This window comes from Lipotes vexillifer, unplaced genomic scaffold, assembly GCF_000442215.2.
Source record: "Lipotes vexillifer unplaced genomic scaffold, Lipotes_vexillifer_v1.1 scaffold102, whole genome shotgun sequence".
NCBI lineage: Eukaryota > Metazoa > Chordata > Mammalia > Artiodactyla > Lipotidae > Lipotes > Lipotes vexillifer.
This window is the reverse complement of record NW_006786541.1, coordinates 4,317,965-4,336,085: the sequence shown is the minus strand read 5'-3', so window position 1 is coordinate 4,336,085 and position 18,121 is coordinate 4,317,965. Positions and strand designations below refer to the sequence as shown.

The 18,121-nt window shown below is 43.5% G+C and overlaps 1 protein-coding gene across 2 annotated transcripts in view; it reads left to right on the top strand.

Moving 5' to 3' along the window:
- The window catches only part of LIPC (lipase C, hepatic type), a 162,254-nt gene extending 150,145 nt beyond the window's left edge, over window positions 1-12,109 (top strand). The window contains exons 6-8 of one of the 2 annotated variants that reach the window (XM_007458905.1): window positions 5,307-5,424; window positions 7,012-7,230; window positions 11,874-12,109. In XM_007458905.1, the coding sequence (XP_007458967.1) occupies window positions 5,307-5,424; window positions 7,012-7,230; window positions 11,874-11,985 (449 nt within the window). In that variant the 3' untranslated portion in view covers window positions 11,986-12,109. The remainder of the gene's footprint in view (window positions 1-5,306; window positions 5,425-7,011; window positions 7,231-11,873) is intronic. The other variant, XM_007458904.1, reaches the window with a different exon arrangement.
- The last annotated feature ends 6,012 nt before the right edge of the window (window positions 12,110-18,121 follow it).

Genomic DNA, 18,121 nt, shown 5'->3' with positions numbered 1-18,121 from the left:
CCTGCACACCTGTGCCCTCCACAGCCCGCCTCACTCAGGCCCCTCACGGCTTACAGACCTTTGGAGGTTCTGACCTCCTGCACAGGTCCCACCCCAGGGAGACACTGCAGGGCACAGGTAATTCTCATCCATAGGATGTGAGAGCTAAAGTGACCTTCGCAATCATCAAAGCCAACCCCTTCCCCCAGAATTGTAGAACCATGGCATCTCAGATGTGGAAATCCGTCTCTTTCTACTCATATTTTAAGAGCAAAGGAAGACAAAAACCCATCTCCAGTGCAGGGACGTGAAACATTTATCCCAGCTCAGAGGCTGGACATTCAGCAGACAGGCAGCAGGCAGGAATCTGCAGCAATGATAGCCCAGGATGGATGTCAGTGGGTCAGAGCTGGCAGGCACTTTGTCTTGGTGGCTTTGTTGGAGGCAGGTTTAGACTGCGGCTTTTCTTCAGGGGCTGTTTGCTCTTTACTTTCAAAGGCAGCTTCAGCTTGCTAGAACCGGAACCCAAGCACACAGTGGGAAGGGTCTTTTGGAATCAGACCAGACACCTGTGTTCAAAGTCGGCTCCACCGAAGTGAGAGAGTAGCATTGATATATATACACACTAAATGTAAAATACATAGCTAGTGGGAAGCAGCCGCATAGCACAGGGAGATCAGCTCGGTGCTTTGTGACCACCTGGAGGGGTGGGATAGGGAGGGTGGGGGGGAGATGCAAGAGGGAGGGGATATGGGGATATATGTATGTGTAGAGCTGATTGACTTTGTTATACAGCAGAAACACACCATTGTAAAGCAATTATACTCCAATAAAGATGTTAAAAAAAAAAGTCGTCTCCACTTCTATCTGGGTCACCTTGCACCCCTCTCCGAATCTCTGCTTCCTTTTCTGTAATTTACCAGGATCACTGACACCCTATCTGTCTAGGTCTCAGCAGAAAACAGGACTTCACTCACCTGGATCAACTAAAGAGAGCAGGCAGGACTCCTTAGAGAGGGTGGGTGATATTAAGGAAAGCAACATGCGCTGTTGATGCACCCCAGATCTAACAACCAGCCTCTGGGAGAAGTAAGGGGAAGGAACAGCCCGAGAGAACGGGAGCTGTGGAGGAGTGGCTGCTCATAGCAGCTCATCATGGAGCACAGTTCCTCTGCAGTCAGTCTTCAAAGCAGGAGGGAGCAGAGGAAAAAAACACCTTGACCTCTCTCTTCTGTGCCCTGATCTCCTGCTGGTGCCTCCCCAGTGGGTCAGTCGCAAATGGAGTCTCACCACATGTTATCTTTACTTTGTCTTGTTACGAGGACAAAAGTAATGTCTGTAAAGCCCTTAGTATGTAGCCTGATGCGTAATAGTATCTCAACAAATGAAAGCAATTTTTTGATTATTCTTATTCACAATTAGGTTCTTTTTTTTTTTTTTTAATGCCACTTTTATTTTTTTTATTGTTATTATTTTATTTATTTATTTTTGGCTGCGTTGGGTCTTTGCTGCTGCATGCAGGCCTTCTCCAGCTGTGGCGAGCGGGGGCCACTCTTCGTTGCTGTGCGAGGGCCTCTCATCGCAGCGGCTTCTCTTGTTGCAGAGCACGGGCTCTAGGCACACGGGCTCAGTAGTTGTGGCTTGTGGGCTCCAGACCCCAGGCTCAGCAGCCATGGTGCCACGGGCTTAGTTGCTCTGTGGCATGTGGGATCTTCCCGGACCAGGGCTCGAACCCGTGTCCCCTGCATTGGCAGGCAGATTCCTATCCACTGCACCACCAGGGAAGCCCCACAATTAGGTTCTTTAAGGCAACTTTGTCCTGCCTTGTTTTCACACAAAAAGCCTCAGAAGCACTCCTTAGATGCCTGATGTGTGCCGTGACTTGTGGAGATACAAGCGTTAATATGACCCCAAGGCTGCCCTCAGGGAGATAAGATCCATGGACATGGATGCCCGTGAGACTAGGCAGAAGGTGACAAGGGTCACAGCTCTGCTTCCCAGCTGCAAGCTCCTCTAAGGCCAGGACCACAGCTTCTAGTCCTGTTTTCTTTCTTAATACTCTTAAAAACTTTTCTTTTTCCAATAAGAGTCTAATTAGAATACATGCTTATTGTAGAAAATGTGGAACTTGCAGAAAAGCATAAAGAAGAGAATAAAAATTACCTCTCTCCCCTCTCCAGAGATAGTCCCTTAATACTTTCGTGAATCTCCCTCCTACTCTGCATGCTGTTTTATTAGAATTAGTCTCATGTTAGATGTACAATTTGTATCCTGATGGTTGTTTGGGGTTTTTTCCCACTTTTTCATAAGCATTGAAACCATTCCAAAAATATCTTTTAATCACTTCATAAGAGTAAATCACATGGTTGGGAACATGAACTCAGAGTCAGCAAACTAACATCTAATTGCAGCTTCACCAGTTCTTAGCTGCATGACAGTGGACAAGTTACTTAAATTTCCTGAGTTTCAGCTTCTTCATTTGTAAAATGACACAAAGGGAGGTTAAAATAGGCATCTTACAAAGTTGTAGTAAAAGAAATAAGATAATTTTGAGAAACAGTAGTTCAGTATCTGGGACATAATAGAGAGCTAAATGGTAATTATCATAATTGTCATTATTAGTCCATAGTCATTCCTCTATTGGTGAATATTTAGGGTGTTTTTTATTTATGTTTAATTAAATAATTCTGTTATGACATTTTTGAACTTTAATCTCTTTCCGCACTTCGACTTTTTCCTTAGGGTATATAAAGTTATTGGTCCTGGCTATAAACATTTAAAACTTCAAGTTCTGGAGCCAGGTGGCCTGGACTTACGTCCCAGTTATGCTACTTACTAGCTGTGTGACACTGGAAAAGTTGCTTAACCTTTCTGTACTTCAGTTTCCTCTTCTCTAAAATGAAATAATAGTACCAGCTGTTGTAAGGATTAAATGAGATAATAAATACAAAGTGCCTGGCACAGGTAAACAGAATAAATGTTAGCCTATGTTATTACCATGCATACTGCTAATTACATTCTTTTACTCATCTATCCCCAACGGCTTTCAGCACTGGGCTGGGTATCAGTAGATTTCCAGTTACTACATATTAAACTGGTTGCTATGAGTGTTTCTTGCATACTCTGGGAGATGCCCTGCCTGCTTGTTTGGGGGTTAACCCAAGGCCAGTTCTCTCACGTCATCCTGTCCCCATCCTGCCCCCACCCCATCCCCAGTGCCTACGGCCTGTATCTTTCCTTTTTGCCTCAGTTCAACTTATAACACTGTTCACCTGTTACAGAGTTTGCTAGACAGACCCCAAATAGTATAAGACCTCTCCAGAGGCTTCTGGGATGATAGGCCAGAGTCCCTGCCTCCACCGCTGCCACCCAAGGGTTTAGGGACCCTTCCTGGGACTTGGGCCCATAGACCTTCTCTTATTTCTCACCCAAAGCCTCACATTCTTGAGGGCATCAAACTACTGTATTCCAGGCTGGAGGATTCAAGCACCTATTATTCAGGGCACTGGAGGCAATCCACTGCAGGCAATCCACTGCAAAACCCAAATGGGAATATTGGTTTATGCCAAAGGGTAGGGCTGTGTAAATAACCCAGAAACCCAGCACTTACAGGCACACCAGGACCTGCAGCTGAGGTGTTGGCAACACACCATTAGCCACAGCTGCTACCAGGTTTGTGTGTAGCTACCAACCTCCAGCGGAAATGCATCATTTGGGAGTAAGTAGATTGATTCATGAGGATGGTGAATTTCCACAAGTTGGGTGCATGGAATGGATAATCAAGTGGCTAGTTCCATAATCTATCCCTTCCAGGAGGAATTCTACAACAAAGCTTGAAACTCAGATCTTGAATTCTCAGAGGTGATTTCCATCTTGCTAAATGTTCATGCACATTCTGATACTCCCAAGCAAAATGTCAGTTCTTCACCCCACAAATGTTTATTAAGCACCTACTATGTGCAAGCACTGTATCAGGATTAGTGGGTTAATCATTATCTAGAACAGGAAAAGCAAATACACAACAAGTATATCGTATATCCCCCATCCTTCACCCAAGGCAGACACCAATCCTCCCAAAAGCCTAGACATGGTCTCAGAGCCCATCTCAACATGGGGCCCCAGGCAGTCCTACCAGTCAAGTTGACATGCCATATTAAACCTGTGTGCAGTCTTGGAGCTCAAGTGCCACAAGTACTTAGAGAATATGGAGACAGCAGGATAAAGAAGTCTAAGCAGCCATCAGTCATTTGGGAGTGAGGTGGGGTAATTTTGAAAACAGCTCCACAGCTGGTTGGTGTAACAATGCAAGCTAATCAAGGCGATGGGTCCAGGCCAAGAGCACAGGCTGCTATGTGACCCTGAGCAGGTCACTCCACCTCTCTGGCCCTGGTTTTCTTCTTTCTAAAATGGGGCTGATAATAACAATACCCTCCTCATAGGGTAGTTATGATAAGTAAATGAGACGATGCAATGTAAATTGTTTAACAACACCTGTCCTACAGAAAGCAGTTTGCTTTTATTAATTAAATATAGACTGTATTTAGGTAAAGAAGAATAAATTTCCCTCTTCCAAACAACCCAGTAGAAGGACATTCTGGACACTTGATAAGATAGAAAAATTTTAGGCCCAGGAACTATAACTAGTTGTCTTATTTCCATTGGAAAATGTGCTTGTTGAACCCCACAGAGCTAGTTCCCAGGAATTGCCCCAGAACACAAAGGTGTGGTCATTAGGGCATATTTCTTAGCTGGAGCTCTGTCTCACCCCAAAACCGACACCATCAAACAGAGGCAAAAGTAAAAATGACAGTGTGTTCTCCTGCTTTTGTCAGCTGCCTAAAAGGCAATATATCCTTTGATTTGTGAGAGGGGACCCTTGCCAAATACATGGACTAGTCCAACAGAATTCATCTGGAAATTGATGAGAATGCCAAATATATTGTACTCCTATTCTGCCTTCTTTTGTTGGATAATATTTATTATATTATTGGGTTGGCCAAAAAGTTCATTCAGTTTTAAGTAAAAATAAAAGACACTTTTTTCATTTTCACCAAGAACTTTATTGAACAACGTATTCACTACCAGAACGAACTTTTTGGCCAACCCAATACAAACAGAAGTCCTCTCAGACATTTAGGAAATTCAGAGAAGGAAAGAGAGGAAAATAAAAAGCATTCCTAATTCTACCACCCAGAAAAAAAAAGGGGGGGTATCTATGCATCCATACTTTTCCCTCTGCTTTTTAAATTTTAAAAATACATTTTTTATTTTCAAATTTTCTGCTTAAATTATCTTTCTCTCTCCCTCTCCATCCTATTCCCCTCTAGTTTATCATTACCAGTTGAAGATTCAGTTCAGCAACGAAATTGAGAAACCAGTAGAACCAACTTTTGCCATGTCACTCCTCGGAACAAAAGAGGAAATGCAGAAAATCCCCATCACTCTGTGAGTATGAGGTACAGCCCCGTCCGTGGTGATGAGAGGCTTAATTTTCTCATAGGGTCTGGATGGACCCTGCTTTTCAAGGGTCAGGCCAGACACAACTTACTTTGCTCAGCCCATTATGACTGCGCCAAACACCCTGTCAGATGGGACATCCACTCACACTCAGCACCTCGTCATCCCTCCGCAGCCTCACCCAGTCCCAACGATTACTTTACGTTGCTGCTACCTGTGTTTGTGATGGGCCCAGTGCGACAGGGACTGGAATGGAGAGGGAAGCCAGAGGTGGCCGTCCATGTCTGCAGTACAGGAAGTAGATCCAAGCAGGGAGGAGTGGTGATGGCTGGAGCAGGTGTCCCCAGGAAGGCCCTGAGCGCCTTTCCAGTGAGTTCTGAAAACCATAACCCAGAAACAACACTGGTATCATTCAACATGGCACAAATTTTCCATTCAGTCAGCCTGCACTGCCAGCCCTCCCCATCTGTCCTTTGCCGTGCTGCACACCTGCTCACAACATGGGCAGTGGCCTCAACGTCTCCTGCAGAGGCTCCGCACCTTCACTGGCCGGAAAAGGCCTGCTGGCTGCTTTTTCTCAGCATCTTGACCCTCAGCCTGGGCTCTCCTTGGGAAGTGACACTAGCTTTCACCCACTCCAGGGACAGTCCTCGGCCTCCTGAGAATTGCCCCCAGCTTTGAACCTCTGATCATCACAATGATTCAGCCACTCAGCAAGGATGTGTTGGTGCTCAGCACTAGAGGTAGAGATGACACTAAACTTAGGAGGCTCCCAGCCTAGTGGGGTGGGTGGATTCCTAAACGATGCTTTACAACATACTACAGGAGGAGCTACGATGAGCCAAGCAAGGGAATCCTCCAGCCACCTGTCTCACCCTAAATCCATTGTGAACTCTGCGCTGTCCCAAATCTCTCCCCAGGAGATTGTTCTAAGTAGTGGAAAGGGCATCTGGCAGTTCTGTCAATGTTGGGACATTTTAATGTCTTGGAGATTAGTGAGTAAAGCTGATAATGATACCTAAGGATCTGCATTTAAATCTTGCTCCAAACTGGTCCATCCTTTTTATATGTGGTTTTCTATTACTGCTATACTTGTTGTTTTAACAGAAGTTTCTGTTTATGTGGGGAGAAAAAAAGCATCGATCTGGAGAGAAGACTGTGGTGTGGCTCTAATATGTTGATCAAACCTACAGAGAGCGGTATTGCCCAGAGACCATTGCCAAAGCCCCCGCCCTTGTCAGGGCAGTTTTCCCGACTTGTTAATCTGGAAACTAGGAAGCCTGAGCTAAACAAAGCTAACTAGGCTCATTACCGTAGAACTCTTAGGGCGTTTTTAATATGCTAACACAGAAAATAAGATGGTTTTCCCAATGTTATTGGTCTGGAAAACCCTTTTTATCCTGGCACTCCTATTGCTATCTCCATTAATAGTCTGTCCAATACCAGTTTGGGAAATGCAGGAGAAAAGACCATCCCAAATCATTCAGGCAAACCTAACATATCCTGAATGTGCCTAAGCATCACTTTGCTGTTAAAAATCAACTGACTGTGTCTGGTTTCCTTTGCATCTTCAAGGAACAAAGGAATTACTAGTAATAAAACCTATTCCTTTCTTATCACATTGGATTTGGATATTGGTGAGCTGATCATGATCAAGTTCAAGTGGGAAAACAGTATGGTGTGGTCCAATGTCTGGAACACGGTCCAAATCATCATCCCATGGGGAAGAGGGTCCCTTCACTCGGGCCTTGTTCTGAAGAGCATCAGAGTCAAAGCGGGAGAAACACAGCAAAGGTGAGTGCTGTTTCAACCTCCTCCTAACATCTGTTAAGCATCTACCTATGTCAGCACTTTTACAGTTTACTATTTGCATTTATCTTATGAAGTGGGCATTATTATCTCCTAACGATGGCATATAGATGCTCAGAAAGATGAAATGACCATCCTGAGTTCACAAAGCCATAGGTGGAAGGACCAGGATTTGCACCTAGGTCTTCTGATTTCTAGTCTAGACTCTTCCCTCTGCCCACGGTTAATAGCCACCTGCCTCCAGAGTTTGAGGACAACTCACTAGCCCAGTGCTTTTCAAATTTCACCAGGTGATGTCAATGCTGCTGGTCCAAGGACCACACTTTGAATAGCAAGGACCTAGACGTGACATTTCTTCTTTGTTGTTTACCCAGAGAAATGCTTTTAACAAATCACAATCTCAAAATCTCACACTGTGGTGGCACCTTTCAAATCTAAGAATGCCAAGGGATCACTAGGGAACTTATTGAATATGCAGAATTCCACCTGAATGCCCACCTGAAGAGCTTCTGATTGGCTGTGGTCTGTGAAGGACCACACATTTGGAGCCCTAAGAAATTCTGATGTGGACCAGTGGATTACCCTCAGGAGATGCAGCTCTGTGTGACTGAACATCGCCCTCGGCCCAAAGTCTCTAGGGACACGAGGGGCTGGGTTGGGGGCAGGGAGTGAAGAAAAGAAAGGGTGTCCAGCTGCTCCTTCAGTCCTCTCAGCAGAGCAAAAGAATGCCCAACGTATTTTACTATGGCAAACGTGCTTTTCTGTGGTTCTGCAGTTCCCCATGAAAGGAGAAACCTGTCCTTCCCCAGACCTTTCCCTATCTCCTCCCCACTGTACTTAGGAAACTTGTCTCTCCTCTCCTACTGCCCTTTGTTGGCCAGCCTATTGCTCTCTTTGGCTTGCTGTCAGCAGAGCTGGAGAACAGCATGCCTCTCACCTCTGAACTACTCTCTCCCCTCACCCCTCAGGTCTCACTGCTAGGAGTGGCCTGTGGCTGATTTATGCCCCCTGAGTCCCTTACACAACCACACTCTGAGTTTTTATCTCCCTGGGATACAAAATCCTGGCAGTTACTAAGAGCATACTCTGCAGTCTGCCAACAGATTTCTCCACATGATCAATTTGAGAAAATTAAACTGCTTCTCTCCTCTTATACGCTTAGCTATTCTTGCATGACTTTTTGGCCCTTTAGAAGAGCTCAACTGAGCACCGCCCGTCCCCAGATTCTCTCAGCTGGAGAGTAATTCCTCAGTTTTAGTGGTTGCTTGCCATGGCAATTCTAGGTGACTTGACCTGAAAGGTAGTATAAAACACAGCACTACCTTCTCCCCTGGTGCTTACCACATGGCTCTGAAGGAGGAAAGAGGAGAGGGGCAGGAGTGGTGCTTACAGAGCTCCTGCTGCACCATGGGCTTGAATGAGGTGCTCTAGAGCATTCATCTCATGGAAGCGTCCCAGTGACCTTCTGAAATGGTTAGTATTGCTGTGCAGATTAGGAATCTGAGGCTCACAGGAGTTATACAGCTTAGGGACATTGCTCATAACTGTCTGAGCCCAGATCTGACTTGGCTTGTCTGACTCATTACCCGTTTGTTGCCCGAGCACAGCTTCCAACAGCTCCTCCCCACCATTAGTCTTGGTCCCATTAATCTGACTTTCTCTGGTCTAATCTAGCAGAGTTGCAGAGCTGGAAGTTAATATATACGTACATCACACCTTTCCTCACGGCTGCAGGAAGGACATCATGAAAAAGGGGGAGGGAGTCTGGGACCTATAGTTTTTTAAGTTTTTAGCTCAGTGAGTCCTATGGGTCTTTGCAAGTACCCAACACCATCGGCGGCAGGCGAGGGGTACCAAAAAATCTGAGTTGTAGCTTTTGGCAGAAAGAAACTCAAGGACCTAATTAGGAAAACAAGATGCATTAATTTTACTAATGATATGCTCCATCCCAGGGCTTCTCAAACTTTAATATGCACACAAATCATCTGGGAATCGTGTTAAAATGTAGGTTCTGCTTTGGTAGGTAGAGATGGAGCCTGGGATTCTACACTTCTAACAAGCTCCCAGGAGCTTCTGATGCTGCTGGTCCACAGATTGCACTTTGAACAGTAAGAGTCTAGTACTGCATGGTCTATAGGAAATCTAAGAAGAAAGACATCAGTTCAGGTTGGTGCTGTCCGGTCAGGGCTGCAACAGGCTTTGGAGAGGCCAAGAGGCATTCCCGGAGAGACAGGCAGTGAGCAAACCATATGTAGGCAGAATCCAATGACCTCTGCGTCAGCTAGTCCCAAAGTCCAATTTTGATTTCACTGCTTCCACCTATGGAGGCTCAGACAATAGCTGCACCTCTCTGAGACTCAGTTCTCTAGTAACAAATGGGAATTATAATATGTACCTAATGAGACTAATAACTACCAGTTTTTGAGAACCTTCTACCATCTGAAATCCCAGAGCTGGGATGCAGATATTAAACCTCATTCTCAATCTCTTTGCTAACTACAAGAAAAAAAAAAAAAGTTAAATAACTTGCTCTGTGCCTCCACTGAAGGAATTCAATGAGAGGTGATTTTCTTCCCCCAAAGCACAAAGTCCGGGATGAGAGGGACTGCGTGGGGTGGAGAGCAGAGCAGAGAATATTGGTCCTGTAGCAAGAAGTGAAAAGTGATTGGCTAAACAAAATGAGATGTTTGATTGCCACAATCATCATATAAATGCAAAACAAAAATCAATGAAATTATCACTGGTCACCCACTAGTTTGGCAGGAATTCAAAGACAGATAACATCCAGAGCTGATAAAGGTGTGGAGAAATGGGCATTTTCATACATTATTCGTGGGAGTATAAATTACAGAGCTTCTGTAGGGGAATTTCATTCAACAACTAACATTTAGTGAGCACATATCTTATGCTAGACACTGCTGTGTATACAGCAGTGAACAGAGTGGACAAAGCCCTTGGTCTCATGGAACTTATATTATCAAAATTTGAAATATGCATAATCTTGACCCAGAATTTTATGCTAGGTGCCTATCCCGGAGAAATACTCAAAATATCCACAAAGGATATCTATGTACAAAAATGTCTGTTGCAGTACTATTTGTAAATACTAAACCATTGGGGGAAAATCCCAATCTCCATTAATAGGAAAATGGCTAAATGCATTGTGATACATCCATACACTGGAATGTTATGCAGCAGGTGAAAAAGACTGAAATAGATTTTTTTGAAATATAGTTGATTTATAGTGTTTCAGGTGTACAGCAAAGTGATTCAGTATATATATATTCTTTTTCAGATTCTTCATATTCTTTTGAATATAGTTCTCTGTGCTATACAGTAGGTCCTTGCTGTTTATCTACTTTATAGATAGTAGTATGTATCTGTTAACTGCAGATTCCCAATTTATCCCTCCCCTCACTTCTCCCCTTGGTAACCATAAGTTTGTTTTCTATGTCTGTGAGTCTCTTTCTGTTTTGTAAATAAGTTTATTCGTATCACTTCTTTTTAGATCACATATAAGTGATACCATATGATATTTGCCTTTCTCTGTCTGACTTACTTCACTTAGTATGATAATCTCTAGGTCCAGCTGAGAATGAAATAGATTTGTACGTACTGATGTGAACAGTTCTCCAAGTACATTATTTGATGACAAGAAAATTTTTCAGGAAAATACAACAAATTTAATGTTTATATATGAACATCCGTATATGTGTAAATGCATAGAAAGAGGTCCAGAAAGACAGAAAGCAAATCATGAGGGCAGGGAGGGGAGTGATATTAGTGAAAGGTGATGGAGAAGAGGGTCTTTAATATTCAACCTCATATATTTCTTTACTGTTTGAATTTTTTAAGAATGCATTCATGATTACTCACAATAATTTTTAATTTAAAAAGTTTGATTTAGTAAAGACTTGACCTTAGATGGAATTCAAAAAAAAAAAAAAAAAAGCTATAAACTACAATTCTCTGTGACTACTGGTTTGTTTGTTTGTTTTTCAGATAGATGCAATTGAAGTTAGTAACACAAAATAGCATCTCAGGCCAAACCAATGGTCAAAGTTGTCAGAGGACCAAAACTGGTCCTCTGTGGCTGGAGGACCAGACAAGAGGAAAGGGTGGGGCTTATAGGGCTGAGCCAGGCAGATGCTGATGACAGTGGCCTCATACCCAGGGACCTTTTAAGAAGAGCACTGACAAACTGGAGTGTGTCCAAAAAAGGAAGGCTGGGCACGAAGCCTGCCTGTGAGGAACAGTTGAAGAAAGTGCTAATGTTTGCCTTGGAGACAGGGTAATGTAGTGAAAGAAACCACTGTTACCCTCAAACCTTTGATGAGCTGTATAAAGGAGAACAAAGCAGGGCTGCCCCAAGGACTTTCAGTTCTTACAGAACTGAAATCACACCACACAGAGCTCCAGGGAAGCCTGACACCGATTGCTTTCACTGACCTGGGCTTTGTTTTTCTCTGAAGTTATGAAAATATTTGCAGTCATAAGGATCTAATTTTTTTTTTAATAGCATGTGTTACTAAATAGCATGTCAAATTGGGTATTTGACAAAGGATGAAACACTTCAATAAGCTCCATCCAAAATTTAGTGCTATGTTTGCTTGATGTTTTCTATGCAGAATGACATTTTGCTCAGAAAACATGAGTGATCTACAACTTCACCCAACCCAGGAGAAAACCTTTGTGAGATGTGAATCGAACTCTAAAAAATTGAAGCGAAAGATCAGATGAGCTTTAATGAAGACCCAGTGTGAAGAATAAATGGTTTTATTCCTTATCTGGAATTGTTGCCTTGTTTGAAAACCAAAGTTATATAAAGAAACTTGTATAAAGCTTTAATAGATTTAAGATTTAAAGGGGAGCACATTTCACTGTTATAAACTCAGCTTTTTAAAACTATGTGATGTAACCATGTTCAAATATTACTGTAATCAGAAATTTCCCAGTTTTATGTCTGACTGAATGGTAATATATGCAAATAAGTACAAATGTAAGCGCCACTTTAGATCCGTTGTTCTAATTTAAAATGTCTTTTACAATTAAGTCAAATTTCCCATATTTCCTTGCTAGTTTGTTCTGTTCAGTTTTTTGAAGCATGCTGGAAAGACACTTCTTTATTATATAACCAGCACTTGCATAAAGTGAAATTCCAATTAATCACAGTTGTGTGTCCCAAAGTACACACCTTTTAAGACCATTCAGCTCACCAAAAGAGGAAAAATTCTACTTAAACTAAAAGTTACCATCATACGAATCATACAGTTATTTCACTGAACCAAACCAATTGTAGCAGAATTCTCCTAAAACTACTGATGATAACCATGAAAGCTGGAGAGGTGGTCGTTTTAATGATTAAATTACTACTGAAGTACAATTTTCCTCTTTTACTAAAATGCTTTTGCCACAAAAGCTAATGGAAAACTTGGAATATCTCAAAGACTTAGATACCAAATCTCAAACGGACCAATAAACAAATTCATGATGTTTTGACCAGCAAACTCCATCACAGAGCATGTGAAGGAAATATTAGATACATCCCTTGGATGTAAATCCCTTGGATCTGTGTTTCAAGTAATTCAGAGAGGAGGAGCACACTATACACGTTCAACAACCTCACCCGACACTGGCATAGCCTCAGCTCTATACAGCTCATAATTCATATGCTCTTCACCAGAGCAGGGCCCCTGGAAACAAAAGTCCTGAAGACATACCTGCCTCTGATGAAATCAATTTAAGAGGATCTTGCGTGATTCACTTTTATTTCCCTTGGAAAGACCCGCGAAACTAAAGGGTATGGGGGAAGGAGGACAGCTGGGTCAAGGTTGTATTGTGTCCTGCATGCTAATCTTGACTACAAAAGCACCTGACCGCCCTTTTAGGTATTGTGTGTGTGTGTGTGTGTGTGTGTCTAGAAATTACAGATATTAAAATGAACACTGTTTCCCATCATGTCTAAAATACTAAGATTTACAATAAAGTCACGTTTGTGTTGGATGGGCATGTTTTATCATTGACTATCCAGAGGGAATTTAAAATATCACTTTTTGAACATACTCTTTGCTATATACCCCATAGAATCTATGCACAAGTCGAACAATACTCCTCTCAGCCTTGAAAACATCACAACGAGACACAGCCCAAATATTCACCCATGCGGTGCGTAAATGAACAGTGGTATATCCCTACTAATGGTTGTTAAACAGCAGTGAAAAAGATGACCCAAAGCTACACACACAACAAGAAAGGACTGAGTCTAGAGTGAGACAGAGAGGCATCCAGGGGGCAGAATTTAAGGAAGCACTTGTGGGTTTGTGTATTTACACAAAAACACAAAATATATATGTAGTTTGTTACAAGGAGAACTAAACTATATTGTTAAGGATGGATAAATAGGTGGTAAAACACTAAGTAAAAGCAATAACATCCCTAGCACAACAGTGAGGCTGCGGTAATCTAGGAAAGAGGAAGTGCACACCAGAGTTCCAGGTGCCAGCAACATTGTACTTGTCACTCCGAGTGGTGGTTGCACAGGTGTCCATTTTTATACCCAGTCTTTAAACTGTACATATATATTTTATGCACTCACTTTCAGTATGAATGTCACATTTTGCAATATAAAAAAAAAGAAAAGAAAGGGCAGAGTTTAAAACCAACGTTTTTCTACTCCAGTGTGATGCATTCCAATACTAATTAGTTTCACACAAAATATAATTAGAAATTATTTCATCTTTAGTAGGGAAACTTAAAGTGATACAGGATGTCATAACATTGGGGGCAGAGAAATCAATAAGCAACAAACAAGACAAATGGTTGATGGGAACATTTGAGACTCCTCTTGGCATGGATTATTTCCACTTGGGAAGATGTGTTCATCGACATCACATTTTCTGAAGTATATCTTAGGAGGGAAGTCAAATAGGGAAACTGAATAATGCAGCCACATCTGTTCATTGCACATGCAAAATGCTGACTGGTATGCTGATTATACGCACCTCTCTCCAAAGAATCTGTATTTATGAGCCCACTCAGGAAAGATAACACTAGCATACTGCCTTTCAGGCAAAAGCCTGTTTGTGCTTTTACTTGTAAGAGAGCACAGGGAAAGAAATGGGGCGTCAATTACACTGCAGCTGGGCTCTTTGAGGTGCCTGAAGCCAGAGAGAAGGAAACAAGCATTCCATTCAACACTAAAATCAATGCACTGTCCTCCAGAGCCAAGCTGCCTGTCTTCAGTGTTCACCTTGATAATGTTGCCGCAGACATTGTGAAAGCTTTGCTAGCAGTTACACATCTCTGGGGTGGCAGAGCAGGAAGCCAAGCTGCCCAGTGCAATGCCCACTCTCCCACCACAGCATGGATGACAGGGAAGCCAGATGGATGGGAAACAGACAAGCAAGAGGAAGACGGAAGAAGTCAATCCCGAGCGTCACCACCTACCTGCTTACCTCATCTCATACTACAGACTTCTCCTGGAATTCCTATGATCTGTATGTGACGAATGGCCCCCAGCACAGCTCATTACTTCTATCGGGGCACAGGACAGGCTGCCCCAAGGTATGCCACAATGGCATATTGTTTTTGAATTAAAGTTACTTAAGAAACAGCCAATGCAAGAGAGACACTCTGACCCTCCTTTCCGTCTCTCTGAAAGCAGGAAATAAATCTCTCCTGTGAAAGATGCCCTCCCTGATCTGGAGGCAGAAAGACACCCTTATCACCAGAGATAGGGAATTGGGGCAGAGAAGCCTGTATTGTTACTTCTTTAATTTACTACCCTAAGCCCAAAGTCTGTTTAGATTCTTCACTAAATTGAGCACCCAAAGCCTAACTTTCTTTGACCTGTCAATTCCTCCCACAGGAATTGTCTCTTTGTCTAAAAAGTCTAAAAGCTGCCTGCTTTGGCCACCTCTTAGGTCCCATTTTATGAAACCTCCGTTTGCATGACTTAAATTTGTTTTCCTTTCTCCTGTTAATCAGTCTTGTGTCGACTTTATTATTAATCCACCCACAAGAACTCAAGAGGAGTAGAGGGGGAATCTCCCCCTCCCTGAGACTTCCCATCTCTCCCTTTTTTTACACCTCCTTCTCTTTCCTCCAGAATGTCCGCTTCCCTGCTTAACTGAATCTTATTTATCCATCCGGACCCAGTTACTTCACCAGTTATTTCCTAGGTCAGCCCAGCTCACAGGGGTCTCTCACTCCCCTGAACGCCCAGCTGTAACGTAAATGATGCTCTCACTGGGCCCTCAGTTACTGGTGCGCTGTTGACTTTCCTGCTACCTCTCTGTCCCCTCTCTGCTCCTTGCCCTCTACTCAACCTGTCAAGGTTGGCACTCCTCAGGATCTAGACCTCCTTCTCTGCTCACTTCTCTCTCTTTACGCCATCTCTCCACTCCTGTGGCTTCATTTATGACCCATACAGGCCAGCCCCTCTCAGCTTAGAGCCAACCCCTCTCACCTTAGAGCTGCACTGTGGGGTCCGCCCTGAGCGGCAGGCACTCCCATATGTGCGACTGCCCACTCTCAACGCCTCTCCCTTTGCTGTCTTACAAGCTCAAAAGGTTCAGAACTGAGCCCATCATGTCCTCCCTAACCACCCCCCAACCTACTTCTCCCCATGCTGCCTGCTCTGTAGCTCAGTGAATGTCATCATTACCCCACTAGTTGCTGATAGCAGACACCGGCGGGGGGGGGGGGGACCATCCATAATGTCTCCTCCCCTTTGGCCCTTCACAATTGAACGATCACCAAATCCTGTGCGTTTTACCCACGCTTCTTAATTGTGTGTATATCTCTCCACCTCCACTGCCATCATCCCAGCCCAAGCCAACACTCTCTCTTACCTGGATGTTTGTGACGACTTTCCACTTCTTCCTGCTGTGCCCAAACCTCTTTCAATCCATTTTTATCACAGCAGCCCAGGCGATCTTTTAAAAAAAATTTTTGTTTTTCTTAAAGACACATACCGTTTTCATACTTAAAGCCCTTCAAATGACTTCCTAATGGTCTTTGGAAAAAAGTCCAAAATAACTACCCTGGCTTCCAAGGCCTTCCATCAGGCTCTCACTTTTCCCTCCAGTCTCATCGCCCTCACTCACTACGTCATTGTAACGCAGCCTGCACGTTAGAACTGCCTCAGAAGCTTTCAAAACTACCCAGGTCTCAGCCCCACCCCCGAGAGATTTTTATTGACTTGGTCTGGGTAAAGCCTGGGTAACGCCAGACTTCAAATGCTTTCCAGGTGATTCTAATGTGCGCTAAGTTTGAGAACCACGGGTTTGGACAAGTGGGCCCTGTTTCAATTCCCTGAAAGGTGCAGAGCTCTCTCCTGCTTCTCAGCCTTCACCCTCTTCTCTTCTCCTAGCTTCTTCCCATGCTTCCAGTCCCAGTTTAGGCGTTATGGCTTCAGGGATAATTTAACAAAGATTATCCACCCCACCACCACTGTCCCAGCTATACATACTCTTCCTTTTTTTTCTTAAAGGGGTTTCTTTTTTAAAAAAATATTTAATTAATTTATTTATTTGGCTGCATCGGGTCTTAGTTGCAGCATGTGGAATCTAGTTCCCTGACCAGGGATCGAAACGGGGCCCCCTGCATTGGGAGCGTGGAGTCTTAACCACTGGACCACCAGGGAAGTTCCTATACATACTCTTAACACCTTTTCATTCTTCTGGAAAGACTATCTGTGGCCATGCCATGTGGAGCCATATTGGAACAAAACAAAAAATCAGTGATCCTGTCTTTATATAAAATATTGATATTTTATTCACCACAGATTTTTGCATTAATTTTGAGTTTTTTAAATATTGCATTAAAATTTTATTTATATTGATAGCTGAGTTTTTGGAGCCACCTTAAATTGTACACCCAAGGCAAGTGCCTCAGCCACTTCGCCCTGGTCCTGGCAATTTGTGCGATTGTTTATTTAATGTCTGTCTCCCACGCTGGATGTGAAGCTCTGTGAAGTGGGGGAGCTTCTAAATGTTCACTGCTTTATCCTAAGCACCCAGCCCACCGTGGCAGAGTTGGCGTTCTGTAAATATGTGTTGACGTTACAAGTGACAGTCATCTTTTTACAAGTATGTCTTCTCTTGCCAATTAAATCATAAGCTCCAACTACAGTATCTGTTCAAGATAGTGTTTACTGCTTCCTCATTCCGTTTGAAAACACAGCCACGTTGCTGGAGCGGTTGACTTCCCTCCCCCCCTCAAGGACAGCCTTATCCCTTCCCACCCTCTAGCCTCCTCTCGTCCCGATTTGGCATCCGTCTCAGTCAGTTCATTAAAAGCCTTTGTGTTCCTTGACTAAAATTTTGCTTTTCAAATTAGGTCTATCACAAAAAAGGATTTTCTAGAGAGCTATACTCATGCCAAATAAGTTAAGAGTTGGGGGTGACCATATGTGTCATCTAGAGCATTGCTTCTCAAACTGTAGCATGCACAGGGACTGTGTTAAATGCCGTTTTGATTCAGGAGGCCTGCCGTGGGACCCGAGATCTTGTGTTTCTAGCAAGGTTCCAGGTGATGCCGTTGCTGATGCCACCACTGCTGGTCCCCAGGCCACACTGTGAGGGGCATGAACGGAGGCCAGTGTTTCCCACGCTCCGTTGACAAGCATCACCTGATCACTAATGAAAATACAGCTTCCCAGACCCCTCCCCTGGAGATTCTAATCCAGTGGGTCAAGGACAGATTCTAGAGATTTTTCTGTTTCACAAGTACCCTAAGTTTTCTCATCAGGAAATTCGGGATGACACTGACCTAGTCCAAAGCCTTCCTCTCAAGGGAACATAACATCACAGCTGTGGCTGAGCACCTCCAGTGAAGGGAGGTCCCTACCTTTGCAGAGAGCAAATCTGCCTGG